The 23,346-nt window shown below is 37.5% G+C and overlaps 1 protein-coding gene across 2 annotated transcripts in view; it reads right to left on the minus strand.

Moving 5' to 3' along the window:
• IGBP1 (immunoglobulin binding protein 1) overlaps window positions 1–23,346 on the minus strand; it is a 39,969-nt gene that overhangs the window by 4,592 nt on the left and 12,031 nt on the right. Inside the window, exons 5-6 of one of the 2 annotated variants that reach the window (XM_043458697.1) lie at window positions 23,053–23,165; window positions 3,842–3,940 (exon numbers count right to left, since the gene is read on the minus strand). In XM_043458697.1, coding sequence (XP_043314632.1) covers window positions 3,921–3,940; window positions 23,053–23,165 — 133 coding nt within the window. In that variant the 3' untranslated portion in view covers window positions 3,842–3,920. Of the gene's footprint in view, window positions 1–3,841; window positions 3,941–23,052; window positions 23,166–23,346 lie in introns of those variants that run through there. The other variant, XM_043458696.1, reaches the window with a different exon arrangement.

Here is a 23,346-nt window from a genome sequence, read left to right on the forward strand (position 1 = left end):
TATATACCACATCTTATCTATTCACTTATTGAGATTTTAGGTTGCTTCCATATATTGGGCAATGTAAGCAATGCTGCTATGAACATTGGGGTGCAAGTATTTTTTTGAATTAGTGATTTCATTTTCTATGGATTAAAAATCCAGGAGTGGTAGCCATAAAAAGGAATGAATCTGAGTCAGTTCTCATGAGCTGGATGAACCGAGAGCCTGGGATGGGGTGGAGCTAGGGTAGGGGGGAGGTTCAAGAGGGAAGGGACATAGATATATACTTATGGCTGATTCATACTGCTCTATGGCAGAAACCAGAACAACAATGTAAAGCAATTATTCTCCAGATTTAAAAAAATGAAATAAAAAAATCCAGGAGTGGAATTGCTGGATCATATGGTGGTTCTACTTTAGTTTTTGAGGAACTGCTACACTGCCTTCCATAATAGCTGCACCAATTTGTATTCCTACCAACAGTGTACTGGGTTTCCCTGATGGCTCAGCAGTAAAGAACCTGCCTGCAGGGCAGGAGACCCGGGTTTGATCCCTGGGTTGGGAAGATCCCCTGGAGGAGGGCAGGGCAACCCACCCCAGTATTCTTGCCTGGAGAATCCCATGGACAGAGAAGCCTGGCAGGCTGTAGTCCATAGGGTCTCACAGAGTCAGATACGACTGAAGCAACTAAGCAGCAGTAGCAACAGTATACTAGAGTTCCCACTCCTACACATCCTTACCAACACTTGTTATTTGTAGACTTCTTGATGAGAGGCATTCTGACAAGTGTGAGAGGGTATTTCATTATGGTTTTGATTTGCATTTCTCTGATGATTAGCAATGCTGAGCTCTCACGTACCTGTTTGTTATCTGTATATCTTCTTTGGGAAAATGTCTCAGGTCTTCTGTCCATTTTTTTTTTAACAGGCAGATAATTGCTTTACAGTGTTGTGTTGATTTCTGCCATACAACTATGTGAATCAGCCATAAGTATAAATATATCCCCTCCCTCTTGAACTTCCCTCCCACTTCCCACCCCATCCCACCCCTCTAGGTCATCACAGTGCCCGGCTGAGCTCCCTGTGTTATACAGCAGGGAGCTATCTATTTTACACATGGTGGTGTATATATGTCAGTGCTACTCTCTCAACTCATCCCACCCTCTCCTTCCCCTGCTGTGTCCACAAGTCCAGTTCTCTACATCTGCATCTCTATTCCTGTCCTGCAAATACGTTAATCAGTACCATTTTTCTAGATTCCGGAAGTATGGGTTAATATAAATATTTGTTATCCCCCTTCCAACTTCACTCTGTATAGTTCCTTACTTCTTTTTAAAAAATTTATTTAATTGGAGGACAATTGATTTATAATATTGTGTTGGTTTCCGCCATACATCAACATGAATCAGCCATAGGTATACATTATGTCTCCTCCCTCTCACCTCCCACCCCTCTAAGTTGTCACTGGGTTTGAGCTCCTTGCATCTTCTGTCCATTCTTATTTTTTCCATATTGGTTATATGAGCTGTCTATGTAGTCTGGATATTAACCCCTTATTGGGCATATCATTTGCAAATATTTTCTCCCATTCTGTAGGCTATTTTTTCATTTTTTTGGTTTCCTTTGTGGTGCAGAAGTCTTTACATTTAAATCAGTTTCATTTGTTTATTTCTGCTTGTGTTTCCTCTGCCTGAGGAGACAGAGCTTTAAAAATATTGCTATGATTTATGTCAGAGAGTGTGCTGCCTTAGCCTTCATTTCTGAAATGATTCTTTCCTCTTATTGCCCCAAGTTGTCACTACATTTCTGAATTTTTCTAATCCTGCTATGTATTGTTCTTCTATGTCTTCTTTAATTTTATTAATGTCTTCCAACTAATTTTTAAACAGTATATTTTAGATTTGTTGTTCTTTGAGTGTGTCTTTTTGGAATACTTTTTTCCCCTTTTTAAAAAATTGAAATATAGTTGATTTACAAAATTGTTAGTTTCAGGTGTACAGTAAAGTGATTCACTTACATATATGTATATATATTTCAGATTATATTCCTTTATATAACTTACATGTGGAATCTAAAAAATAATAAAAATGAATCTATATACAAAACAGAAACTGACTTACAGACATAGAAAACAAACTTATGGTTACCAAAGGGGAGAGGGAGGGAGGGACAAATTAGGAGTATGGGATTAACATATACATACTACTTACATAAAACAGATAAGCAACATGGAATGCTTTTGATTTTTTTTTCTCATAATAATTTTGTGTGGCATTTGATCTTGATAATTTTCCATTCATTTTTCTTACAGCTTTATTGAGATATTACTCACATACCATAAAATTCACCCATCTAAAGCATACAATTCAGTGGTTTTTAGTATACTCAGAGTTGCGCAACCATTATCACAATCTGTTGCTCATTCTTAGGTGTACTAAGCTTTCCTGAACTTTCAGAAAGAAGTATGGTTCAGGGTGGCTTTTCTAACTTCAGAGAGGCACCCTTTCTGTTTTTATGTATGTTAAAGGAATATAATGACTTACTTGATTAGAGTCTTGGTTGTGGTTCTCTCTGCCATTCTTGGACCTTCTCTTTCCTCCTCCTTTATTGTCCCTGTTCTGTTCATTTGAATTCTATTCTCAACAATTTCTCCTCAGTGTAGGACTGTGTGAGGAGGGAGATCTGGTGCCTCATTTTCAAGAGTTCATTAAAGGTTAGACAGCTCCATCCCTTTCAGACCTTCTGGCAAGAGATTCCTTGTATTCATTCAGTTTTTATGGGAAGGTAAAACCCCTCCCATTTCAACTACTGTTCTTAAAATGAACTGCCACACTTTTTTTTTCATTAAAATTTTTTAATTGAAGTATAGGTGACTTACAATATTTGTTTCAGATGTACAACACAGTGATTCTATATTTGTACAGGTTATGCATCATACAAAGGTATTATAATACTATTGACTGTATTCTTTGTACCTTAAGTTACATCCTTGTGACTTATTTATTTTATAACTGGTAAATATCTTTTAATCCCCTTCACCTATTGCACCCATTCTCCCATTCTTCTCCCTTCTGGCAACCACTAGTTTGTTCTCTGTATCTATGAGTCTGTTTCTGGGTTTGGGGGGCTCATTTTTTTTTTATATTTTAGATTCCACATATAAGTGAAAACATACAGTATTCATCTTTCTCTGACTTATTTCACTTAGCATAATACCCTACAGATCCATCCATATTGTCACAAATTGCAAGATTTCATTCTTTTTTATGGCTAAGTGGTGTTGGGAAAACACGATAGCTATATGTAAAATAAAACTAGACCATTTTTTCACATCGTTTACAAAAATAAAGTCAAAATGAATTAAAAGACTTAAATATAAGATCTAAAACCATAAAACATCTAGAAGAAAACATAGGTGGTATGCTCTTTGAAGTCAGTCTTAGCAATATTTTCTTTTTTGATCAGTCTCCTCAGGCAAGGACAACAAAAGCAAAAATAAACAAATGGGACCATATGAAAACTAAAAAGCTTTTGCACAGCAAAGGGAACCATCAGCAAGACAAAAAACTACTGAATGGGAGAAGATGCTGGCAAATGATATGTCTGATAAGGGGTTAATATCCAAAATATATTAAGAACTCAGACAACTCAATACAAACAATCTGATTACAAAATGGGCAGAAGATCTAAATAGACATTTTCCAAAGAAGACACACAGATGACCAACAGGCACATGAAAAGATGCTCAACATCACTAATCACGAGGGAAATGAGAATCAAAACCACCTCAAATGCAATGAAACAGCACCTTACACCTGTCAGAATGCCACACTTTTTAGTGAATACTGTTTGCTGTTTTGGAATTCTCCCGTTTTCAGGTCTTTCAGATGGCCAACTCTTTCTGCTTACACAGATGCCCATTACTAGTTGATCTTGTAGTTATGATGATCTTCCCTTATCTGTTTTTGAATTTCATGGGGATACACTGTCACTTAGTTTTGTTATAAATATTATCTATGAATTTTTTCTTTTGTGTTTTTATTGAAGTATAACAACATATATGCAGAAAAATACACAAACACAGGATAGCTAAATCAGTTTTCACATCTGAACATATCCATATAATCAGTGCCCGAATTAAGATACAAAACATTACTAACTCCTCAGAAGTCGCCCTCAGGTCCAATTTCACTCATAATCTCCCACTAAGGGTGAACATCATACTGGCTTTTAGCTAGCATATACAAGTTTCACCTGTGTCTGAACTCTATGCTCTTCTGTGGTTTTTTTCCCCCCTCAAATGATGTTTGTAAAATTTAACAAATTAATATTTGTTATTACTTATAACTGAAGAACTATAGTCTGTTTAACCTTATTGCTAACAGTATTTCACTGTGTGGATATGCCAGAATTTATTTATCCATTCTATTATGTATGGGCATTTAAAGTAGTGTTCACTCTGGGGTATTACAAATAATGCTGCTATGAGCATTCCTGTACAAACCTTTTGAAGATAGAAGGCTCTCATTCCTCTTAGGTATATACCTGGGAGTGAAACTGTCATGGGGGTATATATATGTTCAACTTTTGTGCAACACTACTACCACCAACCATGCCCCCCAGGCTGTCTTTATTGTTTCCTTTCTTTTATATACTTTAGGCTTATTTTGTTCTTGTTTTCTCCAACTTCTTAAGGTAATATCTTAGTAACTGATTTTACCTTTCTTTTTTTTAATATAACTACTGAAAGTTACACACTTCCCTCTCAGCACTGCTTCAGTTGTATCTCACAAGTTTTGATGTATTTCACTATTATTCAGTTAAAAATACTTCCTAATTGTCTTTGTGATTTCTTCTTTGATGGGTTATTTAGAAGTATGTTGTTTACCTTTAAAAAATTTAGGGACTTCCTAGGTATGTTGTTGTTATTTAGTCCCTAAGTTGTGTCCAGTAAGTTGTGGACTGTAGTAGCCCACCAGGCTCCTCTGCCCATGGGATTTCCCAGGCAAGAATACTGGGGTGGGTTGCCATTTCCTTCTCCAGGGGATCTTTCTGACCCTGGGATTGAATCCATGCCTCCTGCTTGGCAGGTGAATTCTTTATCACTGAGCTAGCTACCTGGGAAGCCCCGTTTAGTTGCTAAGTTGTGTCTGACTCTCTCGCACAGACCACAGACCATAGCCTGCCAGGCTCCTCTGTCCATGGGATTTCCCAGGCAAGAATACTGGAGTGGGTTGCCATTTTCTTCTCCAGGGGATCTTCCTGACTCAGGGATCGAACCTGCATCTCCTGCATTGGCAGGTAGATTCTTTACCACTTCAGGGAAGCCCCAGGTATGTTGTTATTGACTGCTAATTAAATTAGATTATAGTCAGAGAACAGAGTGTGATTTCTATCTTTGAAAATTTATGGACACTTATTCAGTGGCCTAGAACATGGTCTAAGTTGGTGAACATACCATGTGCATTTGAAAAAAAGTGTATCTTGCAGTTATTGGATATATTTTTCTGTAAATGTCAAAGAGGCTAAGGTGGCTGCCAGTGCTGTCCAGATCTTGTATGTCCTTACTGATTTTCTGTCCAGAAATTTTTTCAGTTACTGAAAGAAAAGGATGAAAATCTCCAACTATGGTTGTAGATTTGTCCATTTCTCCATTTAATTCTGTCAATTTTTCCTTCGTGTAATTTGAAGGTTGTTAATTAGACACAAACACATTTAGGATTCCTATGTCTTTCAGATAAATTGACCCTGAATGTCACTAAAAGGCACTAAATGTCCTTTTGAGAGTCCAGTAACACCTTTTGTCTTGAAGTCTACTTTATCTGACATTACTATAGCTATTGCAACTTTTTTATGTCTATGGTTAACATGGTATTTTTTTTTAATGGTTCTATGTTTGACCAATCTGTACCTTTATATTTAAAATGTATCTCTTGATAGGAGATCAAGAGGGTAGAGAAAGATATGGAGCTCACCTCTCCCCATGAACACATCAAAAATAAATCTACACGTGGAACAATTCTCACTAAAAACTGGAAATTGGCAGAAAGACTCCTGTACAACCACGGTTGTAAGAAAAGATACACAGAAGTCCATAGAGAAGCCTGGACTCCACTCATTAGTAGAGCACAGGTAGACTTCCCCCAGGCAGGACAGAGAAATGTTTGGCTTAGGCTACTGCTTTCCTGCAACACGCTGCGCACAGCCATGCTATGCTCTCCAGCCAGAGCTGAAAGAATGCTCCAGCCCTGTTCACGTCATGCCGCAAGTGTGGTACTGGAACTAGCGTGGCCGGGATCTGGAAAAAGACTTGACCTTGAGATGGAGAGGTGACCTGGTCCTGGGGCAGAGCCCAGGCTGGGCAGCAGTGGCAGAATTTACTCAAGTGGCATCCCAGAAGCAGCCTAGACTTCTGACGGCAACACAGCTGCTGGGTTTCCCACAACCACTTTGCCGCGTGGGTGCCCCACTCCAAGCTGAGAGAATGCTCTGGCCACGCTCATTCCATGTCACAGTGTGGCACTAGCTCTAGGGTAGCCACAATTGGGGAAAAGACACAACCATTGGCTGCATCTTAGGGAAGCTGCAGACCTCTACAAAAGCAGAGCATTGGATCTCTGCAGGCACACAAGCCCTATTTGGCTCGGCATTCTCCTCCTTTACGGCAACGGTCCCAAGTATGGGGAGCAGGGAAAACACATACTTAATGGGAATGGAGCCAGCTCAAGCTCACCCCTCAGGACTTCTACTCCCGCAACTTGGGATCAGATTCAGTCCCTGACAGGGTGGTGACAGACACTGAGCAGAGAGGAAGTCCCACTTCTCACCCTGTGCTAGCGCCTCCGCTCCAGCCACACCCTCTATCAAGGTGATAGCTGTGAGCACACCCCGAGGAAAGACATGACTAGTATCCACATCAAATCCATCTCTCCCATGAAAGACACTGGGCATACACAGTCTGCAAAGGGATGCTCCCACAGAGGAACACCCCTTCCAAACTATAAGAAGTACCTGTTTCACCTAAATTCAGAGGCATAGAAAGTTAGGTAAAATGAAAAGGCAGAGTAATTGCTCTCAATTGAAAGAGGAAGAGAAAATCCCCAAATAAATAATGAAACAGAAACAATTTACCAGAAAAAGAATTTGAAACATTGGCAATAAAAAATATTAACTGAAATATGGAAAATAATTGATCTAAACACTGATCATTTTAATAAGGAATGATCATATATTAATGATCACAGATTATATTTAAAAGATTCAATCAAAAACAGATAATTTCATATCTGAAATAAAAACACTACAAGGAATGAATATCAGACTAAGTGATACACAAGAAAGCACAAATGATCTGGAAGATAGAATAATGGAAATCACCCAATCAGAAGAGCAGAAACACAAATGAAAAACAAAAAAATGTAAGGAATCTACAAGATCTTTGGGATAACACTAAGCTCACCAATATTCACATTATAGGAGTTCAAGAGAGGAGAGAGAAGGGGATCAAAAATGTACTTGAAGAAAAGTATGGCTGAAAATGTCCCCAACCTGAAAAAGGAAACATATTCAAGTACAGGAAGCAGAGAAGGTCCCCCCCAAAATGAAACCATACAGACCCACACCAAGACATATCATAATTAAAAAAGCAAAAGTTAAAGATAAAGCAAGAATTTTAAAGGCAGCAGCAAGAGAATAACAGAGAGTCACATACAAGGTAATCCCCAAAAGGCTATCAACCGATTTCTCCACAGAAACTCTGCAAACCAGAAGGGAATGGCATTATATATTCAAAGCCTTGAAAGGGAAAAAACTGCACCCTAGGACACCCTACCCAGCAAGATTATTCCACTTGAAATTATCCCATTTAGAAGGAGAAAGAACTTCTCAGACAAGTAAAAACTTAAAGAATTCATCAATACTAAACCTACCCTAAAAGAAACAGTGAAAGGTCTCTCTAAATGGAAAAGAAGAATCTATAGGAAAGAGAAAACCCCACTAGGAAAGACAATATATAGTAAGGATCAAAGATTAGTTAAATGAGCCAGTGTGTAGATTAAAAGACAAAAAAATTGTAAAAGCAACTACAACTACAAAAAACAGATAAGTATGAAGATGAAAAATATGACATCAAAAACACAAAAGGAGGGAGGAGAGTAGAAATGTAGATCTTTAAGAATGCATTTAAACTTAAATGACTACCAGTTTAAAACATGTAGATATAATTATGTGTTAACTAACATATATGGTAATCACAAATAAAAAACCTACAACAGATACACAAAAGCCAAAAAGAAGGAACCCAAGCATACTACAAAAGAAATTCAAACCACAACAGTAGAAACAAAAAGAAGAAATGAATAGAGAAGAACTACAAAAAAAAAAAAAAAAACCAAAACTGGAAAATAAGTAATAAAATGGCAATGAAATACATATCATAATCATAGGACTAAATGCTCCGACCAAAAGACATAGGCTGACGGGATAAAAAAAACAAGACATTTCAATATGCTCCATGTGAGAGACTCACTTCAGGGCTAAATACATACACAGAAAGTGAGGGGATGGAAATAGACACTTCATGTGAATGGAAACGATAAGAGAGGGAAGCAATACTCATTTCAGACAAAATAGACTTTGAAATAAAGCTATACCAAAAGACAAAGAACAGCATTATAAAATGCTAAAGGGATTAATAAAAGAAGCTATTACACTCATTAATATATATGCACCCAATACAGGAGCACCCACATGTATGAAGCAAATACTAACAGACATAAAGGAAGAAAATAACAATAATACAATAATAGTAAGAGACTTTCCAACCCACTCACATCAAATGGACAGAGCATCCAGACAGAAAATCAATAGGGAAATGGTAGTTTTAAATGACAGAATATACCAGTTAAACTTAATAGACATTATATCCAAAATCAGTAGAATACACATTCAAGTACACATGGAATGTCCTCCAAGAGAGATCACATACAAGGAGAGGTCACAAAACAAGCTTCAACAAATTTAAAAGGACAGGGGACTTCCCTGGTGGTCCAGCAGTTAAGAATCCACCTTCCAATGCAGGGGATGCAGGTTCGACCCCTGGTCAGGGAGTTAAGATCCCACCTGCAGGGCAACTAAGCCTGTATGCTGCAATTACTGAGCCTGCTGTGTGCCACAACTACTGAGCCCACACACTATGGGGCCTGTGTGCCACAACTAGAGAGAAGTCCATGCACCACAATAAAGGGTCCATGAGCCACAAAGAAGAGCCTTTGTGCCACAATGAAAGATCCTGTGTGCTGCAATGAAAGATCCCACATGTTGCAACTAAGATCTGATGCAGCCAAATGACTAAATATTTTTTAAAATTTAAGAGGACAGAAATTAAATCAACTATTTCTTTCACCACTACAGTATGAAACTAGAATCAATCACAGAAAGAAAAATGGGAAGAGAACAAATACGTGGAGACTAAACAACATACTACTAAAAAAACAAATGGGTCAACGAAATCAAAGTGGAAGTCATAAAATACCTTGAGGCAAATGAAAATGGAAATACAACTTTTCAAAATCTATGGGATATAGCAAAAGCAGTTCCAAGAGGGATGTTTAAAGCTATACAGGTCTTCCTCAAGAACAAGAAAGATCTCCAACAACCTAACCTATGACCTGAAAGAATTAGAAAAAGAAGAACAAAGCCCAAAGTCAGCAGAAGGAAAGAAATGATACACATCAGAAAGGAAATATATAAAACAGAGACCAAAAGAGCAGAAAAGATGGATGAAACCAAGAACTGGTTTTCTAAAAAGATAAAATTGATAAAACTTTAGCCAGGCTCATTAAGAAGAAAAGAGAAAGGACCCAAATAAACAAAATAAGAAAAGAGGAGAAATGAAAACCAAAACCACATATATACCAAAAGTCTTAAGAGGATACTGTGAGCAGTTAAATGCCAACAAATTGGACAACTGACAAGAAATGAACAAATTTCTAGAAACTCTACACCTGCCAAAACTGAAAGAAGAAGAAACAGGCAATCTGAACAGACCAATCATGAGATGTGAAGTTGAATCTGTAATTTAAAAACTCCCAGCAAAAAAAAATAAAAAAAAATAAAAAATAAAAATAAAGAAATCAAGACAAATAAAAACTCCCAGCAAGCAAAAGTCCAGGACCAGATGACTTCATAGGGGAATTCTACTGAACATAAGGAAGAACTAATACCTGTCCCTCAAACTCTTCAAGAAATTGAAGAGGAAGGAACACTCTCAAATTCATTCTACGAGGTTACCAATACCCTGATACCAAAACCAAAGACACTACAGAAAAAGGCCACAGGCCAGTATCTTTGATGAATATAAATGCAAAAATCCTCAACAAAATATTAGCAAATCAAATCTAAAAATACATAAAAAGGATCATACACCATGGTCAAGTTGAATTTGTTCCACAGTCACAAGGATAATTCAACATATGCAAATTAATATGATATACCACATTAACAAAAGGAAGGTTAAAAATCACATGATCATCTCAATAGATGCAGAAAAGCCATTTGACAAAATTCAGCATTAATAATAAAAACCCTGAAAGTGGGTATCAAGGAAACATATCTCAACATAATAAAGGCCGTTTAAGACAAACTCACAACCAATTTCATACTCAGTGGTGAAAAGGTAGAAGCCTTCCCACTAAATTCTGGATCAGGACAAGTATGCCCATTCTTGCCACTTCTGTTCAACATAGTATTGGAAGTCCTAGTCACAGCAACCAGACAAGAAAAATAAAAAAGAAGTATGCAAGTTGGAAGGGAAGAGGTAAAATTGTCACTATTTGCAGATGACATGTCATATCTAGAAAACCCTAAAGTCTCCACCCATTAGAACTAATAAAACTATTAGAACTAATAAAGGAATTCAGCAAGGTTGTCAGATACAAGATCAATACACAGAAATCTTTTGTGTTTCTGTACACTAATAATAAAATATCATAAAGAGAAAGCAAAAAAAAAATCCTGTTTAAAATTGCATCAAAATGAATAAAATACCAAGGAATAAACAACTTAAAAGGGATAAGCTACTCACTCCAGTATTCAGTATTCTTGGGCTTCCCTAGTGGCTCAGATGGTAAAGAATCTGCCTGCAAAGCAGGAGACCTGGATTTGATCCCTGGGTTGGAAGGTCCCCTGAAGGAGGCCGTGGCAACCCACTCCAGTATTCTTGCCTGGAGAATCCCATGGACACAGAAGCCTGGTGGGCTACAGTCCATGGGTTGCAAAGAGTCGGATATGACTGAGTGACTAAGCACAGCACACAAACTTAATCAAGAAGGGGAAAACATACTATACTCTGGAAACTACAAAACATTTATGAGGGAAACTAAAGATGATTACAAAGAAATGGCAAGATATCCCATGCCTGTGGATTGGATGAATTAATATTGTTAAAATGGCCATACTATTCAAAACAATCTACAGATTTAATAAAATCCCTATCAAAGTACCCAGGGCTTCCCCAGTGGCTCAGTGGTAAAGAATCTGTCTGCAATGTAGGAGATGTGGGTTCGACCCCTGCTCCAGGAAGATCCTCTGGAGGAGGAAATGGCATCCTACACCAGTATTCTTGCCAGGAAAATCCCATGGACAGAGGAGCCTAGCAGGCTATAGTCCATAGGGTCACAAAGTGTCAGACACGACTGCCTGAGTGAGCACACATATCAAAATACCCATGATATTTTTCACAGGATTAGAATAAACAACCTTTAAATTCATATGGAACCACAAAAGACCCTGAATTGCCAAAGAAATCTTGAGAATGAAGAACAAAGCCAGAAGTATAACCCTCCCAGACTTCAGACTATACTACAAAACTACAGTAATCAAAACAGGGTGGTACTGACACAAAAACAGACAAATAGATTGATGAAACAGAATAGAGAGCACAGAAATAGACCCATTCACCTATGTTCAAATAATCTATGACAAAAAAGGCAAGAATGCCCAATGAAGAAAAGACAGTCTCTTCAATAAGTGGTGCTGGGAAAATTGGACAGCTACATGTAAAACAATGAGATCAGAACATTCCCTCACACCATATACAAAAATGAACTCAATATAGATTAGAGATGTAAATTTAAGACCAGAAACCATAAAACTCCTAGAAGAGAATATAGGCAGAACACTGGCATAAAAATCGTGGCAATATTTTTTTTGATCTGTCTCCTAAGTAAAAAGAAATAAAAGCAAAGCAAAACTAAACAAATGGGATGTAATTAAACTTAAAAGCTTTTGCAAGGCAAAGGAAAATATTGACAAAACAAGAAGACAACCTACAGAATGGGAGAAAATATTTACAAATGAGGTGACCTATAAGGGGTTATTATCCAAAATATATAAACAGCTCATATAATTCTTCATCAAAAAACAAACAACCCAATGGAAAAATGGGCAGAGAACTGAATAGACAATTTTCCAAAGACATACAGACAGCTAACAGGCACATAAGAAGATGCTCAACATCACTAATTATTAGAAAAATGCAAATCAAAACCACAATGAGATATCATCTCCCACCTGTGAGAATGGTTATCATAAAAAAGTCTACAAATAACAAATGTTGGAGACAATGTTGAGAAAAGGGAACCCTCATATACTGCTGATAAGCATGTAAATGATACAGCCACTGTGTAAAACAGCATGGAGGTTCTTAAAAAACTGAAAATAGAACTACCATATGATCTAGCAATACCACTCCTAGGTATATATCTAGAAAAAATGAAAACACTAATTCAAAAAGATACATGCAACCCAATGTTCACAGCAGCACAATTTTCAATAGCCAATATATAGAAGCAAATCAAGTACCCATCAACAGACGAATGGATAAAGAAGATGTGGTATATATACACACATACACAATGGACCCAGCCATAAAAAAGAATGAAATTCTGCAATTTGCAGCAATATGGATGGACCTAGGGGGTATTATGCTTTGTAAAATAAAACAGAGAATGACAAATAATGTATATCGCTCGTATGTGGAATCTAAAAAGTAACACAAATGAATGGATATGTAAAACAGAAACAGACTCATGGATATATAAAACAGAGGGACAGGGGGCAGAGGGAAGTGGGGAGGGACAAATTAGGGTTATGGGATTAACAGATACCAACTACTATTTTTTTTTTTTTCCAACTACTATTTTTAATAATAAATAACCAATAAGGATATACTATATAGCGTAGGGAATGAAACTCATTATCTTGTAATAACTTGTAATGGAGCATAATTTACAAAAATAATGAATACTGTACACCTGAAGATAATATAATGTCAACTACACTTCAATTAAAAAAAGAAAATGTATCTCTTGGAGACAGTATACAGGTGAGTCTGATAATTGGATTTCTAATTTGAAGATTTATTCCATTGATATTTAATATAATTACTGATCAGCTGGATTAGAATCTACCATTCTATTGGTTTTCTGTTCATTTCCTATATTTTTTGTTGTCTTGTTCATTCTTTCTTGCCTTCTTCCCTTTTAATTTCTCCATTGACTTTATATCTTTGTCTCTTTACATTATTTTTAATAGTGTTTAATATCTTTTAATTAAAATAGACTATTTTATTAAATAGTCTATTTAATATCTTTTAAATAGACCTTATTTTTAGAGCAATTTTATTTTTTTCTTGGTCATGCTGTGCAGCTTGTGGGATCTTAGTTTCCCAACCAGGGATCAAAACTGTGCCCCCTGCAGTGGAAGCACAGAGCCCTAACCACTGTACTGCCAGGGGATTTAAAGCAGTTTAAGGGGCTTCTGTTTCAAGATGGCATAGTAGAAGGACATGCACTCATCTGTGAGAGCACCGAAATTGCAACTAGCTGCTAAACAACCATTGACAGGCAGACACTGGAATCCACCAAAACAAGATACCCCACATCCAAAGACAAAGAAGAAGCCACAGTGAGACAGTAGGAGGGGCGCAATCATGATAAAATCAAATCCCATACCTGCTGGGGAGGTGACCCACAAACTGCAGAAGAATAATACCAAAGTTCTCCCACTGTTGTGATGGTTCTAAACCCCACATCAGGCTTCCCAGCCTGGGGATCCAACAAAGGGACTGGGAATCCCCAGGGAATCTGGCCTTGAAGACCAGTGGGATTTGATTACAGGACTTCCACAGGACTGGGAAAACAGAGACTCCAGTCTTTGAGGGTATAAATGAAATCTTGTGTGCTCCAAGATCTAAGGGAAAGGAGCAGTGACCCCATAAAAGACAACCAAAACAACCTGCTAGTGTTGAAGGGCCTCCTCTGGAGGCATGGTTTGGCAGGGGATCACCACAGGGACAGGGGCAATGGCAGCAGCAGGCTGGGAAAGTCCTGCTTGGTGTGCACCCTCTTGGAGGTCACCATTAACCCTACCATAGAGCCCATAGACCCCAGGGCTGGGTCACCTCAGGCCAACAACTACCAGGGAGAGAGTGCAACCTCACCCATCAGCTGATAATTGGATTAAAGCTTTACTAAGCAAGGCCCTGCCCACCAGAGCAAGACCCAGTTTTTCCATTGCCAGTCCTTCCCATCAGGAAGCTTACATAAGCCTCTTAGCCTCATCCACCAAAGAGCTGACAGAAGCAGCAGTCTCACAGCAGCTAAAACAAAAACCATATTACAGAAGGTTAACCATGATGAAAGAGCAGAAAACTATGGCCCAGATGAAGGGACAAGATAAAACCCCAGAAAAACAACTAAATGAAGTGAAGATAGGCAACCTTACAGAAAAAGAATTCAGAACGATAGTGAAGATGATCCAGGATCTCAGGAAAACAATGAAGATGCAAGAAATGTTTACCAAAGACCTACAAGAACTAAAGAACAAACAAATGGAGATGAACAATACACTGGAAGTAATCAATAGCAGAATAACTGAGGCAGAAGAATGGATAAATGACCTGGAGGACAGAATGATGAAAATCACTGCTGTAGAACAGAATACAGAAAAAAGAATGAAAAAAAAAATGAAGACAGCCTAACAGACCTCTGGGACATTAAACACATCAACATTCACGTTATAGGGGTCCCAGAAAGAGAAGAGAGAGAGAAAGGACCTGAGAAAATACTTGGAAGAAATAATAGCTGAAAACTTCTGTAACATGAGAAAGGAAATAGTCAACCAAGTCCAGGAAGCACAGTGTGTCTCAGGCAGGATAAACCCAAGGAGGAACACACCAAGACACATAGTAATCAAACTGACAAAAATTAAAGACAAAGATAAAATATTAAAAGCAACAAGGGAAAAACAACAAATAACATAGAAGGGAACTCCCATCAGGCTATCAGCTGATTTCTCAATAGAAACTCTACAAGTCATAAGGGAATGGCACAATATATTTAAAGTGATGAAAGGGAAGAACCTACAACCAAGAATACTCTACCCAGCAAGACTCTCCTTCAGATTTGATGGAGAAATCAAAAGATTTCCAGATAAGCAAAAGTTAAAGATAATTCAGCACCACTAAACCAGCTTGACAACAAATGCTAAAGGAACTTCTCTAGGTAGGAAGCACAAGAGAAATAAAAGACCTACAGAAAATAAACCCAAAACAATTAAGAAAACGGTAATAGGATCATACATATCAATAAATTACCTTTACATATAAATGGATTAAATGCACCAACCAAAAGACATAGACTGGGTGGGTGGATGAAAACACGTGTGTGTATGCACTTCCACTTACCACATCCCTTGGCTTGACCCCTCAAATTCTATGTAATTATTTTATATTGTTAAGTTAATCATGTTTCCATTATGGCATGCAATTGTAATTATCTTTTATTTTTTTGTATGGCTATTGATGTGAAAACTGATAAATATCTTTTACTACTGTGATTATGTAACTGTTACTCACTTAATACCATTGTATCATGACTGGTCAACAGAAAAATAGAACTCTATATCACCAAAACTACAATTTAATGGAAAAACCTTTAAATTGAAACCTTCCATTTTCAATTTAATGGAAAATCACTTTTTAAAAGCCATCCAAATGCATATCAGAATTATCTTGAAATTTTTTGAAAAATACAAATGCCCAGGTATTGCTTTTTTCTCCAGAGCTCCAGATAATGTTTCTAATGAACAGTCATGCTTAAAAACAACTAAACTATATGATCTTTTACTTTTATCTAGTTTCACTTTTTCTATTTCATATTCAGTGCTCCCATTTCATTTACTTTATGTTTTCCAATTTCTCCATCTCTTTTTTTTTTTGATGTTCTTTCTCAAGTCTTTATCAAGTATAGTAGAAAAGCTTTTGTATACATATATAAACATGTAAAATATATATATTTTATAAAACTTATGAATTTTGCCTAACTAAAAAAATTATGACATTTTGATTCTACTTGTTTGACTTAGCATGAATAGAATGCTAGATTTCTATTTAAAAAATAGATATGAAACATGCAACAAAGATTTACTGCATAGCACAGGGAACTATAGTCAATATGGTTCCTGGTGGCTCAAATGGCAAAGAATCTGCCTGCAATGTAGAAGACCCAGGTTTAATCCCTGGGTTGGTAAGATCCCCTGGAGAAGGAAATGGCAACCCACTCTAATACTCTTGCCATGGACAGAGGAGTCTGGTGGGTTACAGTCCATGGTGTCACAAAGAGTTGGACACAACTAAGTGACTTTCACTTTTCACATGATGGAAAATAATTTGAAAAATAATGTATGTGTATATGTATAACTAAATCACCTTGCTGTGTACCTGAAAAACATTGTAAGTCAACTATATTTCAATAAAATATATATATTAAGAAAAAGAATAAAGCAGTTTAAGTACATAGTAAAACTGAATGCAAAGTACACAGTGTTTCTATATACCCTGTCCCACACAGGCACAGCCTCCCCAGACTATCAACACCCAGCATCACAGTGGTACATTTGTTATAATCAATGAACCCACAATAATGCATCATTATCAGGCAAAGTCCATAGTATACACTAGGGTTCACTCTTGATGTTGTACAATCTATGGTTTTGGGCAAATGTATTCACCATTACGATATCATTCTGAATAGTTTCTCTGCCTTAAAAATCCCGTGTTCTGCCTATTCATCCCTCCTTTCTTTTAATCCCTGTCAACCACTGATGCTTTTACTGTCTCCATAAGTTTTGCCTTTTCTAGAATGTCATATAGCTGGAATCATACAGTATGAAGACTTTTCAGATTAACTTCTTTCACTTAGTAATATGCATTTAAGATTCCTCCATGTCTTTTTAGGTCTTGACAGTTCATTTCTTTTTAGCAATGAGTATTATTCCATTGTCTGTTTATACCACAGTCTATCCATTTGCCTACTGAAGGCATCTTGGTTACTTCCAATTTTTGGCGATTATAAATAAAGCTGCTATAAACACTTGTGTGAAATTTTTGTGTGGACCTATTAATAACTTTTCAACCCATCTGGATAGAAAGGGGCATGACTGCTGGATTTCAGAAGAGGAGAATGTTTCTGACAAACTGTCTTCCAAAGTGCACCACTTTACATTCCCACCAGCAATGAAGGACAGTTCCTATTGCTCCATTATCCATGCCAGCATTTGGTGTTGTCAGTGTTCTGGATTTTGGCCATTCTTTTAGGGGTGTAGTGGGGTTATTGTTGCTTTAATTTGCAATACCCTAATGAAATATGATTTTAACATGATTGTGCCCCTCCTACCACCTCATTGTGGCTTCTCCTTTGTCCTTGGATATGGGGAAATGCTCTACACACTGAGTAAAAACAAGACCTGGAGCCGACTGTGGCTCAGATCATGAGCTCCTTATTCCAAAATTGAGACTTAAACTGAAGAAAGTAGGGAAAACCACTAGGCCATTCAGGTATGACCTAAATCAAATTCCTTATGATTATACAGTGGAAGTCACAAATAGATTCAAGGGATTAGATCTGATAGAGTATCTGAAGAACCATGGACAGAGGTTCATAACATTGCACAGAAGGTGGTGACCAAAATCAGCCCAAAGAAAAAGAAATGCAAGCAAAAAAAAAGAAATGCAAGAAGGCAAATTGGTTGCCTGAGAAGGCCTTACAAATAGCTGAGAAAAGAAGCAAAAGGCAAAGGAGAAAGGGAAAGACAGACCCAACTGAATGCAGAGTTCCAAAGAATAGCAAGGAGACAGAGGAAAGCCTTCTTAAGTGAAAAGTGCAAAGAAATAGAGGAAAACACTAGAATGGGAAAGACTAGAGATCTCTTCAAGAAAATCAATGATACCAGTGGAACATTTCATGCAAAGATGAGCATGATAAAGGACAGAAATGGCAAGTACCTAACAGAAGCAGAAGAGATTTAGAAGAGGTGGCAAGAATACAAAGAACTATACAAAAAAGGTCTTAATGATCCAGACACCACAATGGTGTGGTCACTCACTTAAGAGCCAGACACTCTGGAGTGTGAAGTCAAGTGAGCCTTAGAAAGCATTACTACAAAGTTAGTGGAGGTGATGGAATTCCAGCTGAGTTATTTCAAATCCTAAAAGATTATGCTGTTAAAGTGCTGTACTCAATATGTCAGTAAATTTGGAAAACTCAACAATGGCCACAGGACTGGAAAAGGTCAGTTTTCATTTCAATCCCAAAAGGCAATGCCAAAGAATGTTCAAACTACCACACAATTGCGCTCATTTTACATGCTTGTAAGGTAATGCTCAAAATTCTTCAAGCTTGGCTTCAACAGTATGTGAACTGAGAGCTTCTAGATGTACAAGCTGGATTTAGAAAAGACAGAGGAACCAGAGCTCAAAATGCCAACATCTGTTAGATCACAGAAAAAGGAAGAGAATTCCAGAAAAACACCTACTTCTGCTTCATTGACTATGCAAAAGCCTTTGACTGTGTGGATCACAACAAACTGGAAAATTCTAGAGATGGGAATATCAGACCACTTTACCTGCCTTCTGAGAAATCTGTATGCAGGTCAAGAAGCAACAGTTAGAACTGGATATGGAACAATGGACTGGTTCAAAACTGGGAAAGGAGTATGTCAAGGCTGTATACTGTCACCCTCCTTATTTAACTTATATGCAGAGTACATCATGCAAAATGCAGAGCTGGATGAATCACAAGCTGGAATCAAGATTGCTAGGAGAAATATCAACAACCTCAGATATGCAGATGATACCACTCGAATGGCAGAAAGCAAAGAGGAACTGTTGATGAGGGTGAAAGAGGAGAGTGAAAAAGCTGGCTTAAAACTCAACATTCAAAAAACTAAGATCATGGCATCTGGTCCCATTACTTCATGGCAAATAGATGGGAAAAAAATGGAAACAGTGGCAGACTTTATTTTCTTGGGCTCCAAAATCACTGTGGATGATGACTGCAGCCATGAAATTAAAAGATGCTTGCTCCTTGAAAGAAAAGCTATGTCAAACCTAGGCAGCATATTAAAAAGCAGAGACATCACTTGGCCGACAAAGGTCCATATAGTCAAAGCTATGGTTTTTCCAGTAGTCTTGTACGGATGTGAGAGTTACTACAAAACAAGGCTGAGTGCCAAGTGATGCTTTTGAATTGTGGTACTGGAGAAGATTCTTGAGAGTCCTCTGGACAACAAGGAGATCATACCAGTCAATCCTAAAAGAAATTAACCCTGAATATTCACTGGAAGGACTATGTTGAAGCTGAAGCTCCAAAACTCTTGCCATCTGATGTGAAGAGCTGACTCACTGGAAAAGACTCTGATGCTAGGAAAGATTGAGGGCAGAAGAAGTGGGTGACAGAGGATGAGATGGTTGGATGGCATCACCAATTCAATGGACGTGAGTTTGAACAAACTCTGGGAGACAGGGAAGCCTGGTGTGCTATAGTTCATGGGGTCGCAGTCAGACATGACTTAGCCGCTGAACAACAAATGACATATGATGTTGAGCATCTTCTCATATGCTTATTTGCCGTCTGTATAATCTTCTTTGGTGAGGTGCCTGTTAAGGTCTTTTGCTCATTTTTAAACTGAGGTGTTTAATTGAGGCAGTGGTTCACTATCTCTGGGACCCACTGTTCCAAATGGGAAGGTGACAACAATTCATATCATTGCTCTTCTATGTGTAATAAGTACTTTATCTCTGACTGCTTTCAAAATTTTCTGTCTTTTGTTTTCAGTAGTCTGACTACAACATGCCTACGTGTGGTTTGCACTGTATTCAACATGCTTGCTTAGGGCTTACTAAAATTTCTGGATATCTAAATTTGTCTTTCACAGATTGGGGGGAAATTTCAGCCATTATTTCTTCAAAAATTTTTTTATGGCCCCTTCTCTCTCTTTCTCCTCTCTTACTGGTATTCCAAATGTACACATGGTAAACCTTTTTACATTTTTCCACAGGTCTTTGAGACTCTTCACTTTTTTCTAATCTTGTGATTTTCAGATTGGCTAATTTTTATTGATCTATCTTCAATTTAACCCTTTCTTCTGTCATTGCCAATATTCTATTGTTGTTTAGTTGCTTAGTCCTATCTGAATCTTTTTTGACCCAATGGACAGTAGCCCACCAGGCTCTACTGTCCATGGGATTTCCCAGGCAAGAATACTGGAGTGGGTTGCCATTTCCCTATCCAGAATTTGCTATTAAGCTTATTTAAATTTTAAAAAACTGAAATATAGTTGACATACAATATGTTAGTTTCAGGTGCATTACAGTGGTTTGACATTTGCATATATTATAAAATGATCACTGTAAGTCTGGTAACCATCTGTCCCCACACAGTTATGATATTATGGACCACATTCCTTACTCTGTATATTACATCCCTGTGGCTTATTTATTTTATAACTAGAGGTTTGTAGCTCTTCTTTTTTTAGGATTAATTATCTAATTGTAGATTTATTCGTGAATTTTTTAACTATCTCTAGTTTCCAAGTTTTATACAAGGAAGAATGCCCTTTTCTGCAATGAGAAAAAAAGAATCAATATTAATTAAACATCTCTCTTATCCCATAGGGTAAGTTTGACCTTTTAGACTATAAGAGTATGGAGTTGATAAGTCCATCTGTATGACAAAATTATTTACAGAGTCTTAGCTAAGACATAGACCTTACATCTATCACAAGAATTAACTTAAAATGGGTCATAGACATAAATGTAAAATATAAAACTAATGAAGATAACATAGGATAAAACCTGTATGACCTTGGTTTCCCTCCAGTAGGTAATGAAGATCATAGAAATTTGCTGCCAAGTGAGAGTCATGCTCAGACTGATGTTGTGTAGAAGTTGCTTGGACAGATTGGCATAAGCAAAAATGGCCCAAGATCATGCAAGGGGCAGTCTCTGCAATCTTTTCTCTATGTGTGTGCACATGTGAGTTTTGTAGCTCTTAATCCCCTTCACCTATTTCACCTCTGCAACCTCCTTCTCCCGTGGCAACCACCCATTTTCCCCTCTGTATCTATAAGTCTGTTTTAATTTCTAAACTACAGATATTATGTTTTTCAGTTCTGGAATCTTTTGTGTACAGTTTCTACTTTTTCGAGATTTATTACCTTTTCATTCATTACAAGCATATTTTCCCCTATGCCCTTGAGCATAGAAATAAGCTGTTTTAAAGTCTTTGTCTGTTGATTTCAACATCAGAATCATCTTGGGGTTGGTCTCCACTGACCGCTTTTCCTCTTGAGTATAAGTCACATTTTCTTTCTTTTCCTGTATAGTAGTTTAGAATTGAATCCCAAACTTTCTGAATGATATGTTGTAGAGATTCTGAATTCTGTAAAAAGTACTGATTTTTTGTTTTAGCTATTTTTCATTTAATTTCTCTAGAATGAAAATTCCAAGTTCTGTTTCTCTGCATTGGGTAAAGCTGGATTATCCATTCAGTTATTTTAGACTTACTGAGGGTGCTTGGAATCAGTCCTATGCATGCATAGCTTAGCAGTCTGCCAGAGATTTGGGAAGGGTTTATATAGAGAATTAGGGCTCCTCCTCAGTGGTTTCTCTCCTGGGATATCTCCTTAGTTTTCAGTGGCTATAATCATCCTGAATCTGTTCTCTCATTCCTCAAACTATAAGACTGCAAGTTTCTATCCAAGTTTTATTTACCTACATATTACAGCAACTGCAGCCTGCCCATGGATGAAAAGCTATAAAAACACAGAAAACCCTTTCAAATCACCACTTTTCTCTGTGCTAGAGTAGAAACGGCATTACAACTGGGAATTTTAGGGCCTGTGTTAAAATTCTAGTTTGGCCACTTTCTAGCTATGTTTACTTTGGGTCAATTCTCAGATACCATTTCCTCACTCTAAAATGGGAATAAGAATGTTTGCTTCATGGGGTTGTTAAGAATATAAAGTGAGATAATACACGAGATATGGAAAATAGGCTCAGAGGGGCTATGATTGTCCTATTAAGTGGTAGGAGTCATTGGTTACTGCAGATCTGACCATGCTTTATCTGCTATATTATACTGCTTCTATCTAATGACTACCAACTCTATCTTTCCCCCCCAAAGACACCTGCAAGTACCTACTATGATCTAATTACCAAGTTGAGCTCAAAGAACACAGTAAGCTAAAGTTCTTACCCACAAGAAGTTCCAAGTACCATTACCTTCTAATTGGTGACTGCCCTACAGTCTGTGTCTCCTTTTGATCACTCTCAGGGCCTCCAGATAGCTGTTTTGTTATATTCTGCTCAGTCTGTAACTGTTATCTATAGGAGGGGTTGACCGGATAACAACCTACTCTGCTGTTACCAGAAGCGAAACTGCTATCTGTGGATTTTTGGCTTTGCTATCTATCTGTTCAGTCTGTTTTTATGCCATGATATATGGAAAAATTAAAAAACTATGCTGCTTCACTGCCTCCATCTTCCCAGAATCACATGCTATTTACTTTAGTAATAAATGAAATAAAATACTGACTAGAATCTGTTACTCAGAATCTTTGTTCAGATTTCTTTTGCTCTAAAGGGCAATGATACTTGGTCTGAATTTAACTGCTAGAGAGTTAGGGACCAGTAGTGTAGTAGTATAACTACTCGCCTCCCACCCCTTCATACCTGACGTTGTCTTGGCTATTCCCTGATCTGGTAATGCTCCAAATTTCCGATGCTGTTCATACCAGTCATTCACTGTCATAGATGCCAGACTTGGATAACCAGTTCCAAATACTCTGCAAGAATCACACTGCATTTAGAAAAGTAAACATAAACAGCACTATTAAAAACTCTCTTCTCTTTAGTGGTAAAGCTTGTGTGTGTTTCTTCCTTGCTCCCCTATCCAGCTATCCTCTGAGGAGTTGTGTAAATTCCTGTGAGGACAGTGAAGAGAGACACCCAGGGAGGAGAATTAAA

The sequence above is a fragment of the Cervus canadensis genome, chromosome X, assembly GCF_019320065.1.
Source record: "Cervus canadensis isolate Bull #8, Minnesota chromosome X, ASM1932006v1, whole genome shotgun sequence".
Classification (NCBI taxonomy): Eukaryota; Metazoa; Chordata; class Mammalia; order Artiodactyla; family Cervidae; genus Cervus; species Cervus canadensis.